General features: G+C 42.1%; 1 protein-coding gene across 1 annotated transcript in view; it reads right to left on the bottom strand.

Annotated features, from left to right (window-relative positions):
• Window positions 1-20,941, bottom strand: part of MMAB (metabolism of cobalamin associated B) — a 379,881-nt gene that overhangs the window by 307,474 nt on the left and 51,466 nt on the right. Inside the window, exon 3 of the mRNA XM_044068508.1 lies at window positions 3,686-3,779. Coding sequence (XP_043924443.1) covers window positions 3,686-3,779 — 94 coding nt within the window. The remainder of the gene's footprint in view (window positions 1-3,685; window positions 3,780-20,941) is intronic.

Below are 20,941 nucleotides of genomic sequence, written 5' to 3'. Positions count from 1 at the left end.
TGGTTGGTGTGAAAGAGCAAGATGCAGAGGACAGGAAGAAATGGAAACAGATGATCCGCTGTGGCGATCCCTAACGGGAACAGCCAAAAGAAGAAGATGATGATGATGATGAAGCATATCTTTTTACAGAGTCTGTTTTTATTAGCGTCCGTACTATTACAGTTATAATGAAGAATGGTTGCTTCAGACACCTCCTCTGTGTTCCTGGTGGTTTTTACTAGTGTGAATGGAGTGCTTTTTTTTTTTAAGCTGCTAACTTCAGGACATCTGTGGTGCTGAATCTGGTACTGCAGTGCCCTGCAAGACAGACTGCAGTTTGGTTTGTGTTTTATTTTATTTTTTGCTGACTAACATCAGTATTTGGAACTACAGTTCATATTTACTGTTGCTAATAGTGAAATACTACAGACAGGGTGTGGGGACACATCTTCACTTTCATAGTGTTTGCCCTTCCCCACAATTGTGTGACCAAGGAGCTGTTTATGTAAGTAAGAGGGGAGTGAGTTGCACAGTACCTACCATAGAGGGTGCAGACTTACCACCCAAAAATGTTTTTATTTTTGTGCTTTGTTGAAACCTTTGTCAATCTAACATCAAAGCTGATTTCTCAATATTTACAGACATAAGGTTAGATTATGTCATTGATGTACTGACATGAATCCTTCAAGAGTGTTCTTTATGAATACACTAAAGGATCACTACAGCGAGAAACTGAAGAAAAAAAAAACAAACAAATATACATTTATCTTCCCAAGAGGTTCTACACAACCTAAACCTGACAGCTATTTATGATTATACTTTTTCTAACCATGACTGCCCTCACAAGGACAGGCATACTGACATGAACTTGTTTTCTTGGAAAGGTACTTCTTGGCCATAATGCACCACTATGGCACAGCTGATGTGATCACAATACCCTACCCTGTGCTGATAGATCACAGTACCATTCAGTTAGAATAAAAGTAGCGAGTATTAATGTCAGGTCTGAGAATCCTCAGCAAAAATGTCAGTGTTTTTTTTTTTTGCAGTGACTTCCATGTTTTTTTTTTTATGTATGCATTACATCATCTGTGAAAAATCCTTGCAGATGGATAAAGGCTACTTGAGATAGCACAGTGTTTTAAAAGGTGATATTCTGTGAGTTTCCGGTCATTTCTTTCTTCCTATTCCTTCTCAGTCAATGAGAGTCTCTTATTTTCTGATTTGCAAATCTCAGCTAATTAGCATCAGGCTACGAAAGTTTCAACAGGTTTATTGTCACAGTAAAAGTAAGAATAAACAAAAAGCTACAACTATCTTAACAGTGTGCCATTTCTTTGGAAAGAAAAAAAAAGCTTTCATAAGTGATGGGCAAAAATGATACAACAGCAAGGGAGAAAAATTCCTAAAGAAAGTATCATGAGATTTCATTCAGCTCCAACAAGAAAGTTAAGGAAATAAATGCCTCAGAGGAGAAGAAATTGCAATCCATATTTTTAATAAGTGAAAGTATGGGGATAATTCTCTAAGCAACAAAATGCACCCTTGGGAAAAGACATTGTGTTTAGGCTACAACTGATCCTTATGCGTACTCCTCTTGCAGCTAACATATGGTCATACCCCCCTTAAAGAGCACCATAGCTGCCATTTAGCATAATTGTACGATATTACTTTTGACTTAGTGAACACTAGTTGCTAACATCTTCAACACAATATTACAGCTATGCAACTTATATTTAAATTTAACTGAAGCTTTGCTTGATGTGCTTTAATAAATGTCAATCTAGGAAGGGACTCATGTTGCTAGACTGAACTCATTTAGCAACTTTTGACCTTATGAGACCAACTCACTGAAACCACTTTAAGAAAATGCTGGCGTCAAGTTTTTTTCTTCAGGAGGAGCAAGCATCCCAAATTTGGGGGGGACACTCCTCCTGAACTTTATGTATACCCACTGAGGTTGGAAAACAATGGAGAAAGAAGAAAACTTCATTATCACCAGAAGCTGTTTCAGTGAATTGACGTTATTCTACTTTCACTTGCTAAAAGAGTGCTTGATTTACTAACACACTCCCCAAAGTAGTAGACGGTTATGTGCCCTCTAATTTCCATTTTAATACTCTGACGGTTATTTATGTAGGAAAATATAAAAGCCTATTTTTAGTACACAGTAATCTATGCTCATTAATGTCTTGTTTTTGTACACTTTACAATTTTCTGATGCCTTTGTACTCTTTCAGATTATTTGCATTATCACTAAGCTACCTGGAAAATAAAAGAAAATAACATTAATATCTTTACTTGAATCTGTATGTTCCACAAGATATTACTGATCCATGGCTGTCTGCTTCAAAGTTTTATTTGGTCCAACTGAAAATGCAACTCAAAGAGTTTTAAATATAAAAATAAATGTCAGGAAGCATAACATAAGCACATATGCTGCTTTCTGTTCCCTTAATTATACTTGACAGTTAACTAATATATACAGTTCAATCAAGGATGGCCAGACTCTTAAAACAATGCACAGCAAAGCCTGGTTAGACACGGACTAAACATAACAGACAATAACACTGTGGATGTCAGTCAAACAAACCACTGCCTTTTTTCCCCAATAACCTGTCAGAAATATTGCTTGCATTTCACTGCTTTGCAAAAGGTCACACGAAAAGTAATACAATTTATAATCCACAGTAAGACTATACATGATGAAGAATCAAAGTTGTGCCCTACTACTGACAATACGTTACTTTGTGTTTATTAATAAACATGAATGCTTTGGTGGGATTCTTAATTTTCATACTCTGGGATTCTACATCCCACAGTTCTGAATGAGACTGGAATAAATCATTCCTTCACAGGAGCTTATGCAGTGAATGTAGCTCTCACTATACACCTATGATAATTGCTGGCTAATGGCTTTTTTTTGCTTGCGTCAAAAACATAACAGCATGAGGATGGAAGGAAGCTGTGACTTTGTTCATATCTACACATAGCAGCAGACACGTTTAAGAGGCCACTGCCACACTCGCAGCATCCATGGATTTTGGTGTCTCTTCAAGACTGTGTAAAGTATGGTGCCAAATGAAGATCTGATTAGAATCCCATAAGTCAAAGAATTCGCCTGATACTATATTCCTGCCTCAAAATGTTACTGACAAAAGAAGCATTTGTGAGGCCAGGCAAGGTCATAAACTAAGTCCTGCAATTAAACTCCTCAGTTTTAGGAGAATTAAATTGTTTAAAAGGCAGTCAGTAGCTGTTGCAAAGCATAATGTTTGCAATTGCCAATAATGATGCTCTATCAAGAAGGGTAATGCCTGGCTGCCCAAAATGAGTACTGCCTTAGACAGGTTTGATGCTGGGTTTGGTCACAGAAGCAGCTCTACAAAACATCAGTAAAGTACTCATTTGTAATGAATTTGGATTTCTGATGTACTTGCCGCTTTGTACCAAACAGCATTTTATGATGTCCAGCCACATTTCAAGTTTATCTTGCAGTTACAGAAATTTAAATTAAACTGTAAAGAGCAGCAAATAACCAGAAATCATCAACTACTATAATGCTGTACATTTTGTTTTAATCTAGAATGCCACATATCCATCATTTGTAGCCATTTATCTGTTTGCATGAATAAGAACTTGATATTACACCACATCTTTTTTACTTGTACACAATCTACTGTTTCAGTTTTGATAAAATTCTTACCCAATCACTGATGTTAGCTCATCTGTTGTTCCCAAAGCTTCAAACACTTGGTCATTCTTCAGCCGCCGCTCTCCTGTGAATGTACTGGAATACCCTTAGAAAGAAAAGCATATATTTTTTAATATATTTGGTAACAGTCGGCATTCTGAGGTAACTTCAAAGAGCAACTTTACTAAAGTTCTTCCTTATCATTCTGTATGTAGACCAAACCAACACCAGCAACTAAAGGTCTAACTGTGCCAAATAAATATATAAAGTAAACAGCAAAGCACAGTACAACCACCACGGCAAGCAGCATAAAAATTCAAGGAGAGTAAATAAGACCGTATTTAATAAAAATCAGGATAAGCGCTTTCACATAAAAATGCTTCATCAGATTTTCACTATACACAAACCAACAAGTACATTTAAAAAGCACATTCAAAAAATAAATTAACCTATCAAACAGCTGGGCCAATTAATGATGTAATGGCCTCAACTTCAATGCTGGCTTTAAAGGAACATTGTAATTTAAGCCTGTTGTTCTATGTGCCTGTAGTGTGGCAATCGACCTCATCTCCACACACACTGTTCTGTTAACTATGTCCCCAACCCAGGCAGACTCTGGTATAACCTCCATCACAGTGAACTTAAAAGAATGTCCACTATGATCTTTAACATGTTTAAAAAGGGCACTTAAACAACTCATTCTCCTTATGTCCCCTACATGCTGCAGGACACGATCCTTCAATTTCTGATTAGTTTTACCCACATTATATGACTCACAGTCATTACAAGTAGCAAGGTACTCTAAATTAGCTGTCCTGCAGTTAGCATGTACCTTAAAAACATAGTCCTTACCAGTTATATGATGTACAAATGTCTTGGTTCAGGACATATATTACAGGTTTTGCAGGACCTACATGGAAATGTCCCAAACCTCAGGGGTACATTATAAGATTTCCTAAATGGTCTATAACATAGTTCCCTTTTCAGAGTCAGATTATTTTTGTAAACAAATCTAGGGGCATCACCTACTACCTTGGAGACAGTGTCATCAGAATGCAGTTTGACAATATCACAGACTAAATTAATATTACTATTGTATTTCAAACAAAAACTAGATGTAGATCTGTTATTCACCTTAGGACGTGATGACGTCACTTCCTTATCCAAAAAGGGGGTACCCACTGTATCCCTTAGACTATCCATCTCCTCTACTCTCTGCGCTATTTCCCTTTTGCAATATCCCCTATCTAATAGTTAATTCGCCAATCTATCCCTAGCCCATACATAATCATCCTCCTGTGTGTACATCCTAGATGTATGCTGGAATTGCCGTTTCATAACATTTCCAAAAACCCTCTTAGGGTGCATACTTGTCCTAAGTTATTCTTCCTGCATTCCTTCCTATACATTAAAGAGTCAACCCTTCCAGTGACATTAATGGAAATGGTTGTGTCAAGAAAATCTACGCTGGATTTGGAAGTAGGCATAGAGAATCTAAAACATGTACTAATGCCCTCTAAATAGTTGACAAAAATCCTGTAACAAAACATCTGTACCCCTCCACAAAATAAAAATATCATCTACAAAGCGCCTATATAAAATCAAATGTGATCTATAAAAATGTTCAGAAAAAAATCACATTGTACTCCCAGTCCGCTAGTACTAAATTTGCATAACTATTGGCACAGGGTGTGCCCAGGGCAACACCCTGTGCCCACAAATAATAAGTACCATCAGATATAAACACATTGTAATTTCAATATTAGGTTAAGTAAAGCACAAATAAGCTCAATCTGTTGATGTGTCAAAGCAGTAGCTCTATTTAAAAAACTTCTAATTGAGTCAACCCCAAACAAATTTGGTATAATTGTAAATAGCATATTAATATCTAATGTTACTAGTGTATAAGTCCCATCATTCAAGTCCAGTCCACGAGTACATTCACCAAAACATACTAGAAAATCTTCTGTCTCCCTCAGGACCACCGGCGCCTTTGTCAAATAAGGTTTTAGTTCGTGTTCAACAAACATAGAAAGGGGCTCAGTGGCCCAACCTTTGCCGGACACAATTGGCCTCATGGGTGGTTTAAATCTGGCCTTATGTATCTTTGGTAGGCCACTGAATGATGGAATCAATGGATGTTCAACCATCATGAAGTCATACATTTCCTTAGTTATTTTGTCTGACATCAAAAACTCATGCAATTGAACACTTATATCGTTGATAAAACTATTAATCTCATATCTAGTAATGGGTAAAAAGTTCCTTCATACTAGATAAGTATTCAATAGTATCCATTACTACAATCGCCCTGCCCTTATCGGCGGGTCGTATACAAATATCCAGATTCAATTTAAGCTGTTCTAAAGCCATATAGTCTCCTTCAGTAAAATTATAAAACTTTGTACCACCTGGACACGTCAAAGCACCATAAATATCTTTCTCATAGACCTTGACAAAGGTCTCAAGTACAGGTATATAAAATGTATCCCTTAGACTATCTACCTCCTCTGTTCTCTGTGCTGAGTCATACTATATGGGTAAAACTAATCAGAAATTGAAGGATCATGTCTTGCAGCATGTAGGGGACATAAGGAGAATGAGTTGTTTAAGTGCCCTTTTTAAACATGTTAAAGATCATAGTGGACATTCTTTAAGTTCACTGTGATGGAGGTTATACAACAGTCTGTCAGGAGTGGGGACATAGTTAACAGAACAGTGTGTGTGGAGATGAGGTGGATTGCCACATTACAGGCACATAGAACACCAGGCTTAAATTACAATGTTCCTTTAAAGCCAACATTGAAGTTGAGGACATTACATCATTAATTGGCCCAGCTGTTTGATCGGTTAATTTCTTTTTGAATGTGCTTTTTAAATGTACTTGTTGGTTTGTGTATACTGAGGATCTGATGAAGCACTTTTATGTGAAAGCGCTTATCCTGATTTTTATTAAATACGGTCTTATTTACTCTCCTTGAATTTTTATGCTGCTTGCCGTGGTGGTTGTACTGTGCTTTGCTGTTTTCTTTATATATTTATTTGGCACAGTTAGACCTTTAGTCATTGGTGTAGGTTTGGTCTACATATTTCTTTTGGTGCCTTTACTACGACCCATGGCTGAGAAAGTACAGTTTTGTACCTACCATAAATGTAGATGTCCGATAGGTATGCATCTGCAGTCATCACATATGGGTTGTCCTGCTTCAGGCAGCCCTTCGGTCGGCCGGATTCCAAAGTCTGGGTCTGGCCTCGGCTGATGTCGCACTTTCCCCGACGTCAGAGTGCCTGGGGTATAAAAGCATCAGCCGACGCCATCTTCCTCAGTTTTTCTTGCCCCAGATGCCAGGTGCCCTCTAGGAAGGCTAAATTTGGATAAATGCAATAAAATTCCAAACATTTGCAAAAATATATAAATATACATGTATATACAAACAAATACACCATAATAGATTCCCCCAGCTAGCTAAAAGAGGGGTAAGCACCCTAGGAATACCACAGAGGGGTAGGAGGGAGGGTAAACCTGACTGCAGATGCATACCTAATCGGACATCTACATTTATGGTAGGTACAAAACTGTACTATGTCCTTCAAGGATGCATCTGCAGTCATCACATATGGGTAGAATACCATAGCCAAACTGGGGGTGGAGGTACTAAATGAAGGATGGTGTAGTTAAGATACCCTGCAGGACTGCCGTAGCAAACCCTGCTCTGGATCTGGAGTATAAAGGCAAATTGTAATGCTTGGCAAATGTATGCACGGAGCTCCATGTAGCAGCTTCTAAAATGTCCTTGGTAGCCACCCCTCTTAGGAAGGCTGTGATGGTGGCTGTGGCTCTCGTGGAATGAGGTCTAATGTTAGCTGGCACAGTCTTTCCATGAAAGGAGTAACAAAAGCGAATGCAATTTCCTATCCATTTGGAAATTGTTTGTTTGGAAATTGCTTTTCCTTGTACCCCAGCAGCATATGCTACAAACAACTGGTCAGTCTTTCTGTAACTTTTAGTTCTGTCCAAGTAGTAGCGTAGTTGTCTGTGTATGTCCAGGGTGTGCAGAAGTCTTTCCCCTTTATTTTGTGGCTGTGGGAAGAATGTAGGCAAGTGAATAGTTTGGTTCAAAGATACCCTGGATACCACCTTTGGCATGAATGTAGGATTGGTCCTCAAAGAAACTCTGTCCTGATGAAAGATAAGGAATGGCTGCACTGCCATTAAAGCTTGCAGCTCAGATACTCTTCTTGCTGAGGTTATGGCCAGAAGGAAGGCAGTTTTCCAAGACAAAAACTGTACATCTGCCGATGCTGCTGGTTCGAAGGGAGGAAGTGTTCGTTTTTCCAACACGAAATTCAGGTCCCAAGTAGGTAGAGGTGGTTTCCTTGGAGGATTAATGTTTTTGATTCCTCTTAGAAACTGTCTTAGTAGAGGGTGAGGGAAGACAGGTGGATTTAGATTGTATTCTGCTGAGATTGCTGAGGCATGTATCTTGATGGAAGAGCAAGACAGGCCACTGTGGGACAATTCTGCCAAGTATTCCAATATGTATGCCATATTCATTACAGTCACATCTAGGCCCTTTGCTGTGTTCCAGGTGTGAAATCTTTTCCATTTTGCTGTGTATGCCTTCCTTGTGGAAGGTCGGCGAGCTTCCATAATAATATCCTTCACTCTCTGGGATAGGTTATCCTGAGTGGGAGTCATGGTATTCTCCAGGCAGTTAGCTGCAAGATTTTCAGGTTGGAGTGTAGAGTCCTGAAAATGTGCTGCGTCAGTAGAAGTGGCCATAAGGGGAGAGGCCATGGTTTCGTCTGTGACAAGCTCTTTAACAGTGGGTACCAGTGCTGTCTTGGCCAGTTTGGGGCTATCAGGATTACTCTGGGCTGCTCTGTCCTGATCTTCAGTAGGACCTTGGTCATTATTGGAAGAGGTGGGAAAGCATACATTGTTAGAGCTTTCCAGCTGAAAGAGAGAGCGTCCACTTTCCAAGCTTGTGGGTGGTATGTCCTTGAGCAGAATTTCTTCAGTTGATGATTTAGGGGGGAAGCAAACATGTCTATTTCCGGCCTTCCCCATGATTGTGTGATTTGCAAGAAGATGTCTGGGTGCAGCATCCATTCGTGTGCATCCATGGTAGTTCTGCTTAAGCTGTCTGCCAGTGTATTGTCTTTCCCTGGCATGAACTGGGACTGTAGCTGTATGTTGAGTTTCAATGCCAGTTCCCATAGGTTCATTGTCAGTCTGCAAAGAGGGTAGGAATGGGTGCCTCCTTGCTTGTTTATGTACCACATAACTGTGGTGTTGTCTGTCCTTAGGAGTAGGTGGCCTTGGTGAAGGAAAGGTTTGAAGGCCTCGATTGCGTGTATCACTGCCAGCAATTCCTTTTGGTTTATGTGCATGTGCAGCTCTCTTTGCGACCATAGCCCTTGTATACATCTGCCCTCCATGTGCGCTCCCCAGCCTTGGTCTGAAGCGTCCGTGGTGATGGTTTGGTTGGCTCTTGGCTTGCTGAAGGGCAGCCCGCTGTTCAACTGGCAGGCTTGAGCCCACCACTGGAATTCCTTTTGAAGGCAAGGAATGAGTGGGATCAGAGCTTCTAAGCTGTGACTGTGCTGAGTCCATAAACTTCTTAGGTACCATTGTAATTTCCTCATTTGAAGCCTTGCTTGTGGGATCAGAAGAATGCAAGATGCCATGTAACCCAGGGCCTGCAGGATTTTCCTTGCAGTCATCCGAGTTTGTCTTGTGAGATTCTGAAAGTAAACTGGTAGCTGTTCTTGTTTTTCTTCTGTGAGAAAAGCCATCTGGGTGGTTGTGTCTAGATCCGCACCCAGGAATGTTATTCTTTGGGATGGAACCAGTCTTGATTTGTGGATGTTGACTGTATATCCCAAGGCCTGTAACAGGTGAATGGCATAGTCCAAGTCCTTTAACAAAGTTTGCTTGCTGTCCGCTTGTATTAGGCAGTCGTCCAGATAAGGGTAGATGTGAATCCCCTGAAGTCTGCAGTGTGCAATTACTGATGCCAGGCATTTCGTGAATACTCTGGGTGCAGTAGATAAGCCAAAGGGCAATGCTGAGAATTGATAATGCTCTGACCTTGCAAGAAATCTGAGGTGTCTTCTGCAGCTTTGTCGAATAGGGACATGCAGGTATGCCTCCTTGAGGTCTAGAGTCACCAGCCAAGACCCCTTGCCCAGCATGGGAAGGAGTTGCTGTAGAGTCAGCATTTTGAATTTTGGCACAATGAGGTACGTATTCAGTGCGGACAAGTCGAGAATAGGCCTCCATTGATTTTCTTTTCTTGGAACAAGAAATAATCTTGAGTAAAATCCCTGGCCTTGTTCTGAAAGAGGTACCTTTTCTATGGCTTTCATTTGCAGTAAGTTGGTAATTTGCTTCAAAGCCTCTACCCTCTGATTTGGTGGCAGGTTTGGCATGCCTTTTCTTTTTGGCAAAGAGTGGAAATGGAACCTGTATCCTTTGTCTATTATTTGTAGTGTCCATGTGTCCCCTGTAATGCTGTGCCAATTTTTTGAGAATAAAGAAAGTTTTCCGCCCAAAGGTGCTTCTAATTGAGCACTGGTCGGCGGAGTCAAAATAAAGTCATTGAGCCTGTCCTGGTGTAGCAGTTGTAGTTCCTGCACTACCTCTCTGGTTGGGAGGCTGCCACTGACGGCCTCTGTAGGAGCCTCTAGCTTGCCCTCTACCTCTGGCACGTCTATTCCTGCCTCTTTGAGATCTGTCTGAGTCCGGAAAGGACCAATTCTTAGTAGGCCAATTTCTGCTGAATCTCGGTGGTTGGACTTGCAGAAAGTCCTTAACTGTTTGCACAGATTTTGCCTTTTCTTCAAATTTCTTTAAAACCTCTTGAGCCGTGGAACCAAATAATGTTTGCTTTTCCATAGGAGCATCCAAAAGCTTAGTTTTAACATGGTCTGGCAGAGATTGTTCCTTCAGCCAGGCATGCCTACGTATAACTGCACCTGTCATAGCTGATCTACATGAAGCTTCCAATGCATCATAACCACACTGCAAGAAATGGTTACTGACCTGCTGGGAATTATGCACCAGATCCTGAAGGGATTTACGATCAAGGGGTTCAGAAGAGGACAGTTTCTTATGCAATTCATCTAGTAAATACTCTTGATACTGTATCATATGGAATTGACAGTTTAATGCCCTCATGGAAAGAGTTGCAGAAGTATACACTTTCTTACCCCATCTCTCTAATGCTCTGGACTCCCTTTCAGAGGGTAGAGGATTTTTAGCAGTGGCAGCTGCAACCCCTTTAGAGCCCTGGGAAATAGTTTCTGGGTCAGCAGAGTGGGCCTTGTACAGGTGAAAATGAGAGTCCGGGACCCTGTAGTACCTATCAGGTTTGGCAGGAGCCGGAGGGAGAGAGTCAGGGGCAGTACAAGCATCTGAGTAAACATCATCAATTACATTCAAAACAGGAGGTATAGCTAAGGGCCTGTGCTGAGATAAATGTAAAAAGGTCCTTAATCTCTTTCTGGAATCAGAGAATTCCTGACTCTGCCATTGAAAGTGTTCTCTCATAGTGTGTAATGTTTCTCCAAATTAAAACTCTTCAGGAGGGGAGGCCGAGGGAATAGATTCTTCAGCATCAGAATCCTCGTAGGCCAAATAGGCCTCCTCCTGGTGGTCTGACAGAGCAGAGCCATCTGTGGACTCATCTGAGGACTGTGGATCAGAGGGCTCAACCCTGGGCCTTTTGTCTGGAGGAGGTTGAGAGCCCCTGTCCAGATGAGGTTGGGAGCCCCTAATTAATGAAATCAGATCCTCTGCTAGGGTAAGAATCTGAGAGCTAGAAGAAGGTCTCTGAGAGGTAACTCTGGGAGGCAAAGCCTTAGAAAGTTTATCAGCCTTAGCCCTAGAGAAAGCCTTAATGGACATGGAAGCAGGGGGTCTGGCTGCACCACGTGCAGGAGTAGACTTATCTAAAGTAATGGTTTCGGAAGGTTCCTGGACACCGGTATCAGTAGGTAATTCAATGACCGACTCGGCCGAGGTAGTCGGTTGTGCGGTTTCGGTAGTAGGAAGTACCAAGGACTCTGTTTCAGCCGAAACCGAGACACTCGCGGTAGGCCCGACCGAGGTTTCAGCCGAAACCGCGACCCGCGTGTGTCGGTCCTTGTCTTTCCATTTTTTGACTAAATGTGAAGTCGGAGTCTCCGACGGCATTATATACGCAAAACTAGCCCCAAAAAACTCCTCTGCAAACTCCGACTGACGTCTAAGAGTTCGTCGGTTGAAGGAAGCACAGGCTGAACAGGCAGAGACGTCGTGGTCTGGGCCTAGGCAGGGGAGGCAGTAAGAGTGGAAATCCTTATGAGGTATTTGTTTCCCACAGGTTAAACAATTATTAACTTTATCTGACATCGGCTGAGGCAAGAAAGAGTCCCCAACGGGGTACTTAGCTTTTTCGAAGTCTTCGGTAGCTGAATCACAGGAGCTGACCGACCGGCACTTGCGAACTGCTTCTGCTTCGGGCACCACGCGGCAAGAAAGACTGAAGAAGATGGCGCCGGCTGATGCTTTTATACCCCAGGCGCTCTGACGTCTGGGAAAGTGCGACATCAGCCGAGGCCAGACCCAGACTTTGGAATCCGGCCGACCGAAGGGCTGCCTGAGGCAGGACAACCCATATGTGATGACTGCAGATGCATCCTTGAAGGACATCAGCACTATGGCTCTGGATGGTCGAGCATCTGGGAAACTACAACAGCAATATTGTTTTGAACGGTTGGTTCATGTTGTGAATAACCCACTACTTACAACGGAGTTTTGTTCCACTCCCACTGTGCAAGAGGATGCTGCTAAGATGGAAGCTTTTAATACTTTGCTTAAGGAGTTGGAGAATATTCTTTATAAACTGAAAAGAGCACAGTGACAGTTTTGCGGATGCCCAAATATGGGAATACTTTCCCCGAGCTACTGAGTAAGTGGCAAAGTCTTAATTTAGAACTGAGTTTTAACTATTTGTGTCTAATGAACAATTTATTTGCACCTATGGAGCAGGAACTTGTTGAAACTGCTACTAGGTTGCAAGAGACCTTGTCTGTTAGATTTAATGGTGAACCATATGTGGACAAAATTGAGAATCTTTTTTATAAATCTTGCTTCCTATGATGAGCGTTTGTCTCTCCTGAAGAAGAAGAAACTCGAGAGAGATATGAAGGACTTTAGAGATGGCCATATTTTTGTATGGCCAAGTTCTGTTACTAGACAAGTAACTGTGAACAAAGATAATTTACTATCTAGTACTGATCCAGTCAGAGAAATGACTGATACAGATGAAGTTGCTGCAACGGAGGAGATGGGAGATCAACTGGAGTTGGGGTCTTCTGGAGAGGCAGCAGCTCCTAATCATGAAGGGGCAGTAATGACTGGTAGCAGCAATATACAAGTTCATACCACTGATGGACAAGGAGGGGCTAGACCCAAACAAACCATAAATGGGTCTTCTACTTCTGCAACTTCTTCTTTTTGCCATCTGCACTTCCGAATTTACCGGTTCCCCTCAAGCTGCCGATGAGACACAGCGACGCGATCTGTGAGCAGAGGACGCAAACGGCGGAGGCCGTCCCTCAAGTAAAAGGGGATGGGAGCTTGGCAGAAGCAATGAAAACACTAATAGTGAATATTTGACTATTTTAACAGAGGCTCAACTACTTGTACTTGAACGAGGACTCTTGTTCGTACCAGCAAGATCAGCACAGGTTAGTGATGTGCTAACAGACTTACACAAATTTGCCAGGGATGTTGCACTTAAAACTATTTTTCATGGGACTTCTCAGCCTCTTGAAGGGGGTTTGAGGAAGCCTAGCTTTTTCAATCCCCAGCTTCCACCTGTACTGGAGACCTTTGTCAAGGTCTGTGAGAAAGATATTTATGGTGCTTTGACGTGTCCAGGTGGTAGAAAGTTTTATAATTTTACTGAAGGAGATCATATGGCTTTAGAACAGCTTAAATTGAATCTGGATATTTGTATATGTCCCACCAATAAGGGTGGGGCGATTGTAGTAATGGATACTATTGAATACTTATCTAGTAAGAAGGAACGTTTGCGTAAACGGGATACCTATTTACCCATTACTAGATATGAGATTAATGGTTTTATCAGCAATATACATGTTCAAGTGCATGAGTTTGTGATGTCAAACACAATAACTAAGGAAATGTATGACTTCATGATGGTTGAACATCCATTGATTCCATCATTCAGTGGCCTACCAAAGATACATAAGGCCAGATTTAAACCACTCATGAGGCCAATTGTGTCCGGCAAAGGTTGGGCCACTGAGCCCCTTTCTATGTTTGTTGAACACGAACTAAAACCTTATTTGACAAAGGAGCAGGCAGTCCTGAGAGACAGAAGATTTTCTAGTATGTTTTGGTGAATGTACTCGTGGACTGGACTTGAATGATGGGACTTATACACTAGTAACATTAGATATTAATATGCTATTTACAATTATACCAAATTTGTTTGGGGTTGACTCAATTAGAAGTTTTTTAAATAGAGTTACTGCTTTAACACATCAACAGATTGAGCTTATTTGTGCTTTACTTAACCTAATATTGAAATACAATGTGTTTATATCTGATGGTACTTATTATTTGTGGACACAGGGTGTTGCCATGGGCACACCCTGCGCCAAAAGTTATGCAAATTTAGTACTAGCGGACTGGGAGTCCAATGTGATTTTTTTTCTGAACATTTTTATAGATCACATTTGATTTCATATAAGCGCTTTGTAGATGATATTTTTTATTTTGTGGAGGGGTACAGATGTTTTGTTACAGGATTTTGTCAACTATTTAGAGGACATTAGTATGTTTTAGATTCTCTATGCATACTTCCAAATCCAGCATAGGTTTTCTTGACACAACCATTTCAGTTAATGTCACTGGAAGGGTTGACTCTTTAATGTATAGGAAGGAATGCAAAAAGAATAACTTGCTTGATAGGACAAGTATGCACCCTAAGAGGGTTTTTGGAAATGTTATGAAATGGCTGGACATGTCTGGTATGGATAGTCCGATAATGGATAATTTATGCCAACTGTGTCACTCAGTTGAAGTGGCAGGTAGAACAAGTTTAACAATACCACTGGAAACTAGTGTCATAATTGCTGTGACAAAGTTTGCAGACAGACTTGAAGGGAAAAAAAAACATCAAGACCTTCAAATTAGTATATAACATGTGTCTTTGGTGCAGTGGATAGCACACATTGTCAAAGAAACTGGCTAATGATGATGATCATACAAATTTCAGCTGACACATGTACTACTTGGTGAACTGCCAAATGGTACACAACCACGTACATTGCATCATGGGTGTGTCAGCCCACAATCATCTGCAATCCAGATAAATATAATGTGGGTGTCTAGCACTCCACTGCCACGTACTGTGAACCAGAGCCTATGCAGATACTCTGTGGACATCTGTTAGCTAATGCTAGAAATCCAGTGGAGCCATGGCTGCTGATGCCAACATGGTACCTACAAAAATTCACTCAGAAGGCATACAACTGTTCCCATCTCTGTGGATGGAACATTATACAGAATGTATCCTTTTGTCTCTGAAGATCTGTTTTTGCAGTCTGGATGGCTCTGGTAGCACACTCAAATATAAACAAGGGAAGGAATGCCATATGTTTGTGGTCTGCTGCATCCTACACAACCTGAAACGTGCCCTTAATATGACAGCAATAAGAAGTTTGAGAGTGACCAGCACCATCAAAGTGCCACAGTTGCAGAGGTCTCCAGATTAAGTTACGGGATGGCAGCTGAAAAATATGTAATAGTGTAAGTATAAACTAAAGTGCTTTAGTATGAAAAAAACCTGTATATAGTCTATGTAATAAAGTGGATATAAAAGTACTGAAACAGGACAACAGTATGCATTACAAATGTTATGGTTAGCAGTGAATCAGAGTATAGGTGTCAGTATTCCCCAAGCTAATGGCACATGGGGCGGACTGCAACGGACTCACTTGAATACTGCCTGGTCAGGTTTTCAAGATTTCCCCCATGGAGTGGGAAGTTGTAAGCCAGTACTTGGGTCTCCACTGGAGGCAGGTGGCCTTGAATGCAGTGCTTGTGCCTTACCATGCTGACCTACAATCATGGTACCACCATGTGGGTGATGCACCTACCCCCAACCTGCTGTGTGCAATGACTGTGGTGTTTACACTGCAACATATCTTGCCAGGTAGGGATTGGGACTTCCCCCAGTAGACATGCCCACCTATGAACAGGGTGAATGCACTACTGCATGTGGCAGGGACATCACTGAAACACTGGATGCCTAGGGTGAAGTGATGCTGTTGCTGTCTTCCAGTGGGAGGTAGGAGTCAGAAAATGGTGTGCATGGATAGTTGTAGACAGCATCTCCACCAGTGCATGGCGCAACTTGTTTGAGTTATCAACCTTCTGGCACAGACCATCAGTGTCATTGGTACACAACCTTAACTGCTCCATCCCTTAACTGCTGCAGGATGGAGGTCTGTATACAGAGTCATGTTCCCTGTTAGACCTCACATCAACTAAAGAGGCCACAGTCTGTAAGGTGAGGGCTACAACATTCACTGTGAGACCTTTTCTGCTGGCTGGATACAGTGCTGGGCATGGTGGTTCGATGTGAAAGCTGCAGCAATGCCAGACCTGATCTGTGGTGCTCTTCAAGGCTAAACACTTTGGGGCTGCCATAACAGATCCATCTGAAAATCACTGCGGTGCCAGTAAAAATCACCCCTTTTAGTGTCAACACTATCAGAATTAAATACACCACTACTGTGTGCTGGAGACTACACAGTAGAGTCTCCTCTACAATGATCAACAACTGTAGGACTCCCTACATGTGGGTTGGTGGCAGCTAGGCAGACTGCCAAAGGATGTCCTATGGGAAGACACCCCCACCCCCCCTGGCAGTGCCACAACCTGCCTGATTAGCTCATAGACAGGTTATCAGCATCATCATACTGGAAGCAGGCTTGGTGAGTGTACACAGGACATCAAAGTGTGCCCCCATGCTTGCTCCATTGTGGCAACATCAAACATACGCTGGTTGTGGGCATGTTAATCCACTGTCCATTCCCTCCACTGTCCATTCCCTGGCCCTCCACAGCATGTTAACAATGTGGAAAAACAGCTGCACCACTAATAGGACCTGTAATGCAGCAGATGCATCTGTGCCCATATATTCTCATTCCCACTACTAATGTATGACATGGTATACAAACCTTTTGTACCTGGCTGGCCAAATTGCCTGACCACTGTAGGACATGTTCACTAGTACCACTGAATGTTCCTCTCCACAGTGCCATAGGCAGTCCCATGTCATCTCATTAAAAATAATCTAACCACATTTTCATGGCGTGTACAAGGATGTCTGCCTCTGGGGTAGTAAAATTCCATTTCACAAGTATGCGACGGAGCTCAGTACCACTCAACTTGGATGTATAACTGTATGTATATAATGGTAACAGCACTTTGCTAGCAGACATTTGAATGTGGAAAACGGTAGTAAGTCAGCTTCTAGCAAATTACATTGGTCCAAGCACTTGAACAGTGCCCAAGGCAGCATAAAATCCAACAACGTGAACATGTACCAACATGAAGATATGATTTAAATATAAAATGGTGTGCATGTATACACAATGAGCTTCAGGCCAATAAAATTGTCAAGAATCACAACACCAGTAAATGTTGCACTGGCAAGCAGTATATGGCAGTTATTACCATATAGTAATGACAATGTTGGACAAATCTGCATATTACGAGGCACATAGTGCATAAAGATGTACCTGCCAACTTGCACTGAATGCACCTCAGCAACATAACTGCACAGCAAATTGATTGTGTGGGCCAGTGAATGATACGCCACCACTCAGACATTAGCATAACTGCACAATTTACACCATATTCCTGAAAATATTGGCACTTAGAATAGTTACTAGATGGATCATGAGGCACAGCTGTTTATAGGCTTTGTCTTCCTGTTCCATGACATCTTATTCAAGAATATTCTCCTGTCTGAGGGGAGGTTTCTCAGGAGATATATGGGTCACCAAAGGGTGAGAGCTGTCACAGCAAAATGGCATATGGACGTCTGAAGAACAATGCTGGTCTAAATACATTAATCTCAGCAGAGGGCAGCCAGCATGGTTCCAGACACAAATGGAGCATAAGTTCAGAACCCAATAGCACTGTCATGTCAGTATGTTCAATTCCCTTATTAATAGTTGTACTACAATCATGCTTCCAAGCAGCATACTCATCTAATGAGCACCCTTTGCCCTACAAATGCTTCATGTTGTTGTTGTACCAACAAGGTGGCTTACCAGGAGAACCACCTCACCCATTAGGACAGTAAGTATTTACTTTGAGTGACAGATGATAAATCTAGGAGGTTGTACTAGTAAGAAATATTTCACAGTTTGCATAGATTTAGCTTTATCTTCCATCTTTTTCAGAACTTCTTCAGCCTTATTGCCAAACGGGCAGTCCTGCTGCAAAGGATCATCCAATAGTTTTGCTTTAACATGATCAGGCAGAGATTGCTCCTTAAACCAAGCATGCCTTCTAAGCACAGACCCAGTAACAGCAGCCCTGCAAGAGGCCTCTAAAGAATCAAAACCACATTGCAAAGTATGTTTGCCAACTTGTTCAGCTGAATGCAATAAATCCTGTAAATATTTATTCTCCACACAGTCAGAAATCAACATCATTTTCTGTTTAAGCAGTCCCATGATATGCTGTTGATATTTTAGCATATGAAATTGACAGTTTAAAGCCCTGATTGCTAAGGTTGCAGAAGTATAAACCTTTTTACCCCATCTATCCAGTGCCCTGGAGTCTCTATCAGAAGGGGTAGGATTTTTAGCAGTAGAAGCCTTAATGCCCTTGGGCCCCTGAGAAATGGTTTCAGGGTCCGCAACAGGATTTTTGAAAAGGAAATTGTAGGACTCAGGAACCCTGTAGTACCTGTCTGGTTTGCTAGGAGCTGGAGGCAAGGAATCCGGGGCCATACTGGATTCCAAAAACACATCATCAACAATGTCTAGTACAGGAGGTATAGCCAAAGGCCTATGCTGAGGAAGAAGGAAATCCCTAAGCCTCTGTTTGGATTCAGAGAAATCCTGACTTTCCTAGTGGAAATGCTCCCTTAAGGTATGTAAAGTTTCCCCAAAAGAGAAATCCTCAGGTGGAGAAGCAGAGGGACTGGAATCCTCTGCATCAGAGTCCTCATAAGTAGGTATGGACAAATCCAGATCATTAGAAGAGTCAGAAGAAACAGAGTCCTGTTCAGAAGATTCATAGTCGAGTTCAATCCTAGGCCTCTTTGGAGGGGGGGGGGGGGGTTGACTACCCCTGATTAGAGTAATTAAATCTTCAGCCATTTTGATCATTTGTTTTTTAGGCATAAGAGCCTGAACATGTGGCCTGGATGATGGTTTTTTAGACATAGATCGAGATTTAGGCCTTAGTATTGAAGTTGGAGTCTGTTGAATATGCAAGTCTGTAGGCCTGAATACACCCTCAGAAGCCGGTGCCTGCACAGCGGCTCGGAACCCATCCAAGGTAGAGACATCCGCGGGTTCCATATGTGAAGCATCTCGTGGCATACTGGACTCCGAATGGGTCTCAGTAGAGTACCGGTGAACTGGTGACTGGCTTAGGAGAAGCATCGTCGGCAGTTTTGGACTTCAACGGTCTGTCTCTGTCTTTTTCTTTCTGTTTTTTTAGGATTCCGGTAGTCAGATGACTAACCAACATTTCTGGATTATTAAACCGAGAACCAAAATATTTAGAAGCAAAAATGTACCGATGACGGATAGTGCGCTGATTAAATAAAGCACAAAACCGACAACAAGATACGTCGTGGTCAGGGCCTAGGCAAGGAATACAGTACAAATGAAAATCCTTGTGAGGTATTTGCTTCCCACAAGACATCGGTAAGGAGCAAGAAAAAGTTTCCCCAATGGGGTACTTAGCTTTTAGTTGAAGACTTCGGTTCTGAAACTCGAAAACAAAAATTTCAGGAGTCGGCCGACCGGCACTTGCAAACTGCTTCTGCTTTGGGCACCGCGCGGCAAGAAAGACTGATGTAATGGCATCGGCTGCATGTTTTATACCCCTGGCGACCTGACATCATGGAAGAAGGGACAGCAACCGATGCAGGACCCAAGACTTTGTTAATCCGGGCGACTGAGGGCAACCTGCCAGCAGATTACCCAAATGTAATGACTGCAACAGTGAAAATGAAGAACATCCACCTCACCCATTAGGACAGTAAGTATTTACTTTGAGTGACAGATGATTGCATATGTGCCAGCTGCTATGAGTGGTGCCAATTTGGCACAGTGCTGTGCTGCATAACAATCTTGCTTCATGTGGTGGTATGGTGATGCATGACTGCTCACCTTGCCATATTATGCTGCTATATGTAATGATAGACAATAGGTAGACAAGTTGGTGGCATGCAACTGGACAGTCCTAGGACGGCCTTATGGTGCATGAGTGTCCCAGTTACTATTTGCTAAGGTGTTTACATGACTGTTCCTGTGCCTTTGTGTCATACTCGGCTGCCTTTGTGTCATACTCGGCTTGATTATGTGGGCAAGTAGCAGTATCCATAGTGTAGCCTAACTAGTAATCCTGTAGGTGATGGTGAGGCACGGCACTGCTGTGAGCATTATAAACTCTGTTTTACATTTTTCATTAAAAGTAAGTGCCAGAGAGAGTACCCCAACAGCTTCATGAGGCCATCAGTGTAGGAATGCACACAGCTGTCCGGCCTAACCTGCAGCATTTGGACCTGCTGGAGGGAAAAAGGACAGTCATGCATACATGGGAGGGGGTAGGGGTAATTAGGTAGGATATTTGGCATTTACCAAACTTGATGGGCATGTACTTTTGATGATGATGGCAAGTTTGGTCAGGTTACCACACTAACATAACATCCTTACCACTATAATTGCAGACTAATTTGTGGTCCATGCCCAGAGCTACCTACATAGGCCGCCTGTGCCAAGAGGAGGTCCAGACAACACATTATCCTAATCTCTACATCAATTAATACCCATATCAGGCCACATGTCCACAAGCATGTGGCCCAATAGAAATACTTGTTTTGATGCCACAGTTGGCAGTCTGCCAGGGCAAATCAGTCAACACACTTACCTGTAGCACCACCACAGTTTTGCCAATGGACACAGGAGGCAAAGAACACTCCTGCAGAA

Source organism: Protopterus annectens, chromosome 4.part0, assembly GCF_019279795.1.
Source record: "Protopterus annectens isolate FY-2018-M chromosome 4.part0, PAN1.0, whole genome shotgun sequence".
In the NCBI taxonomy this organism is placed as follows: Eukaryota; Metazoa; Chordata; order Ceratodontiformes; family Protopteridae; genus Protopterus; species Protopterus annectens.
This window is presented reverse-complemented; position numbering and strand designations above follow the sequence as displayed.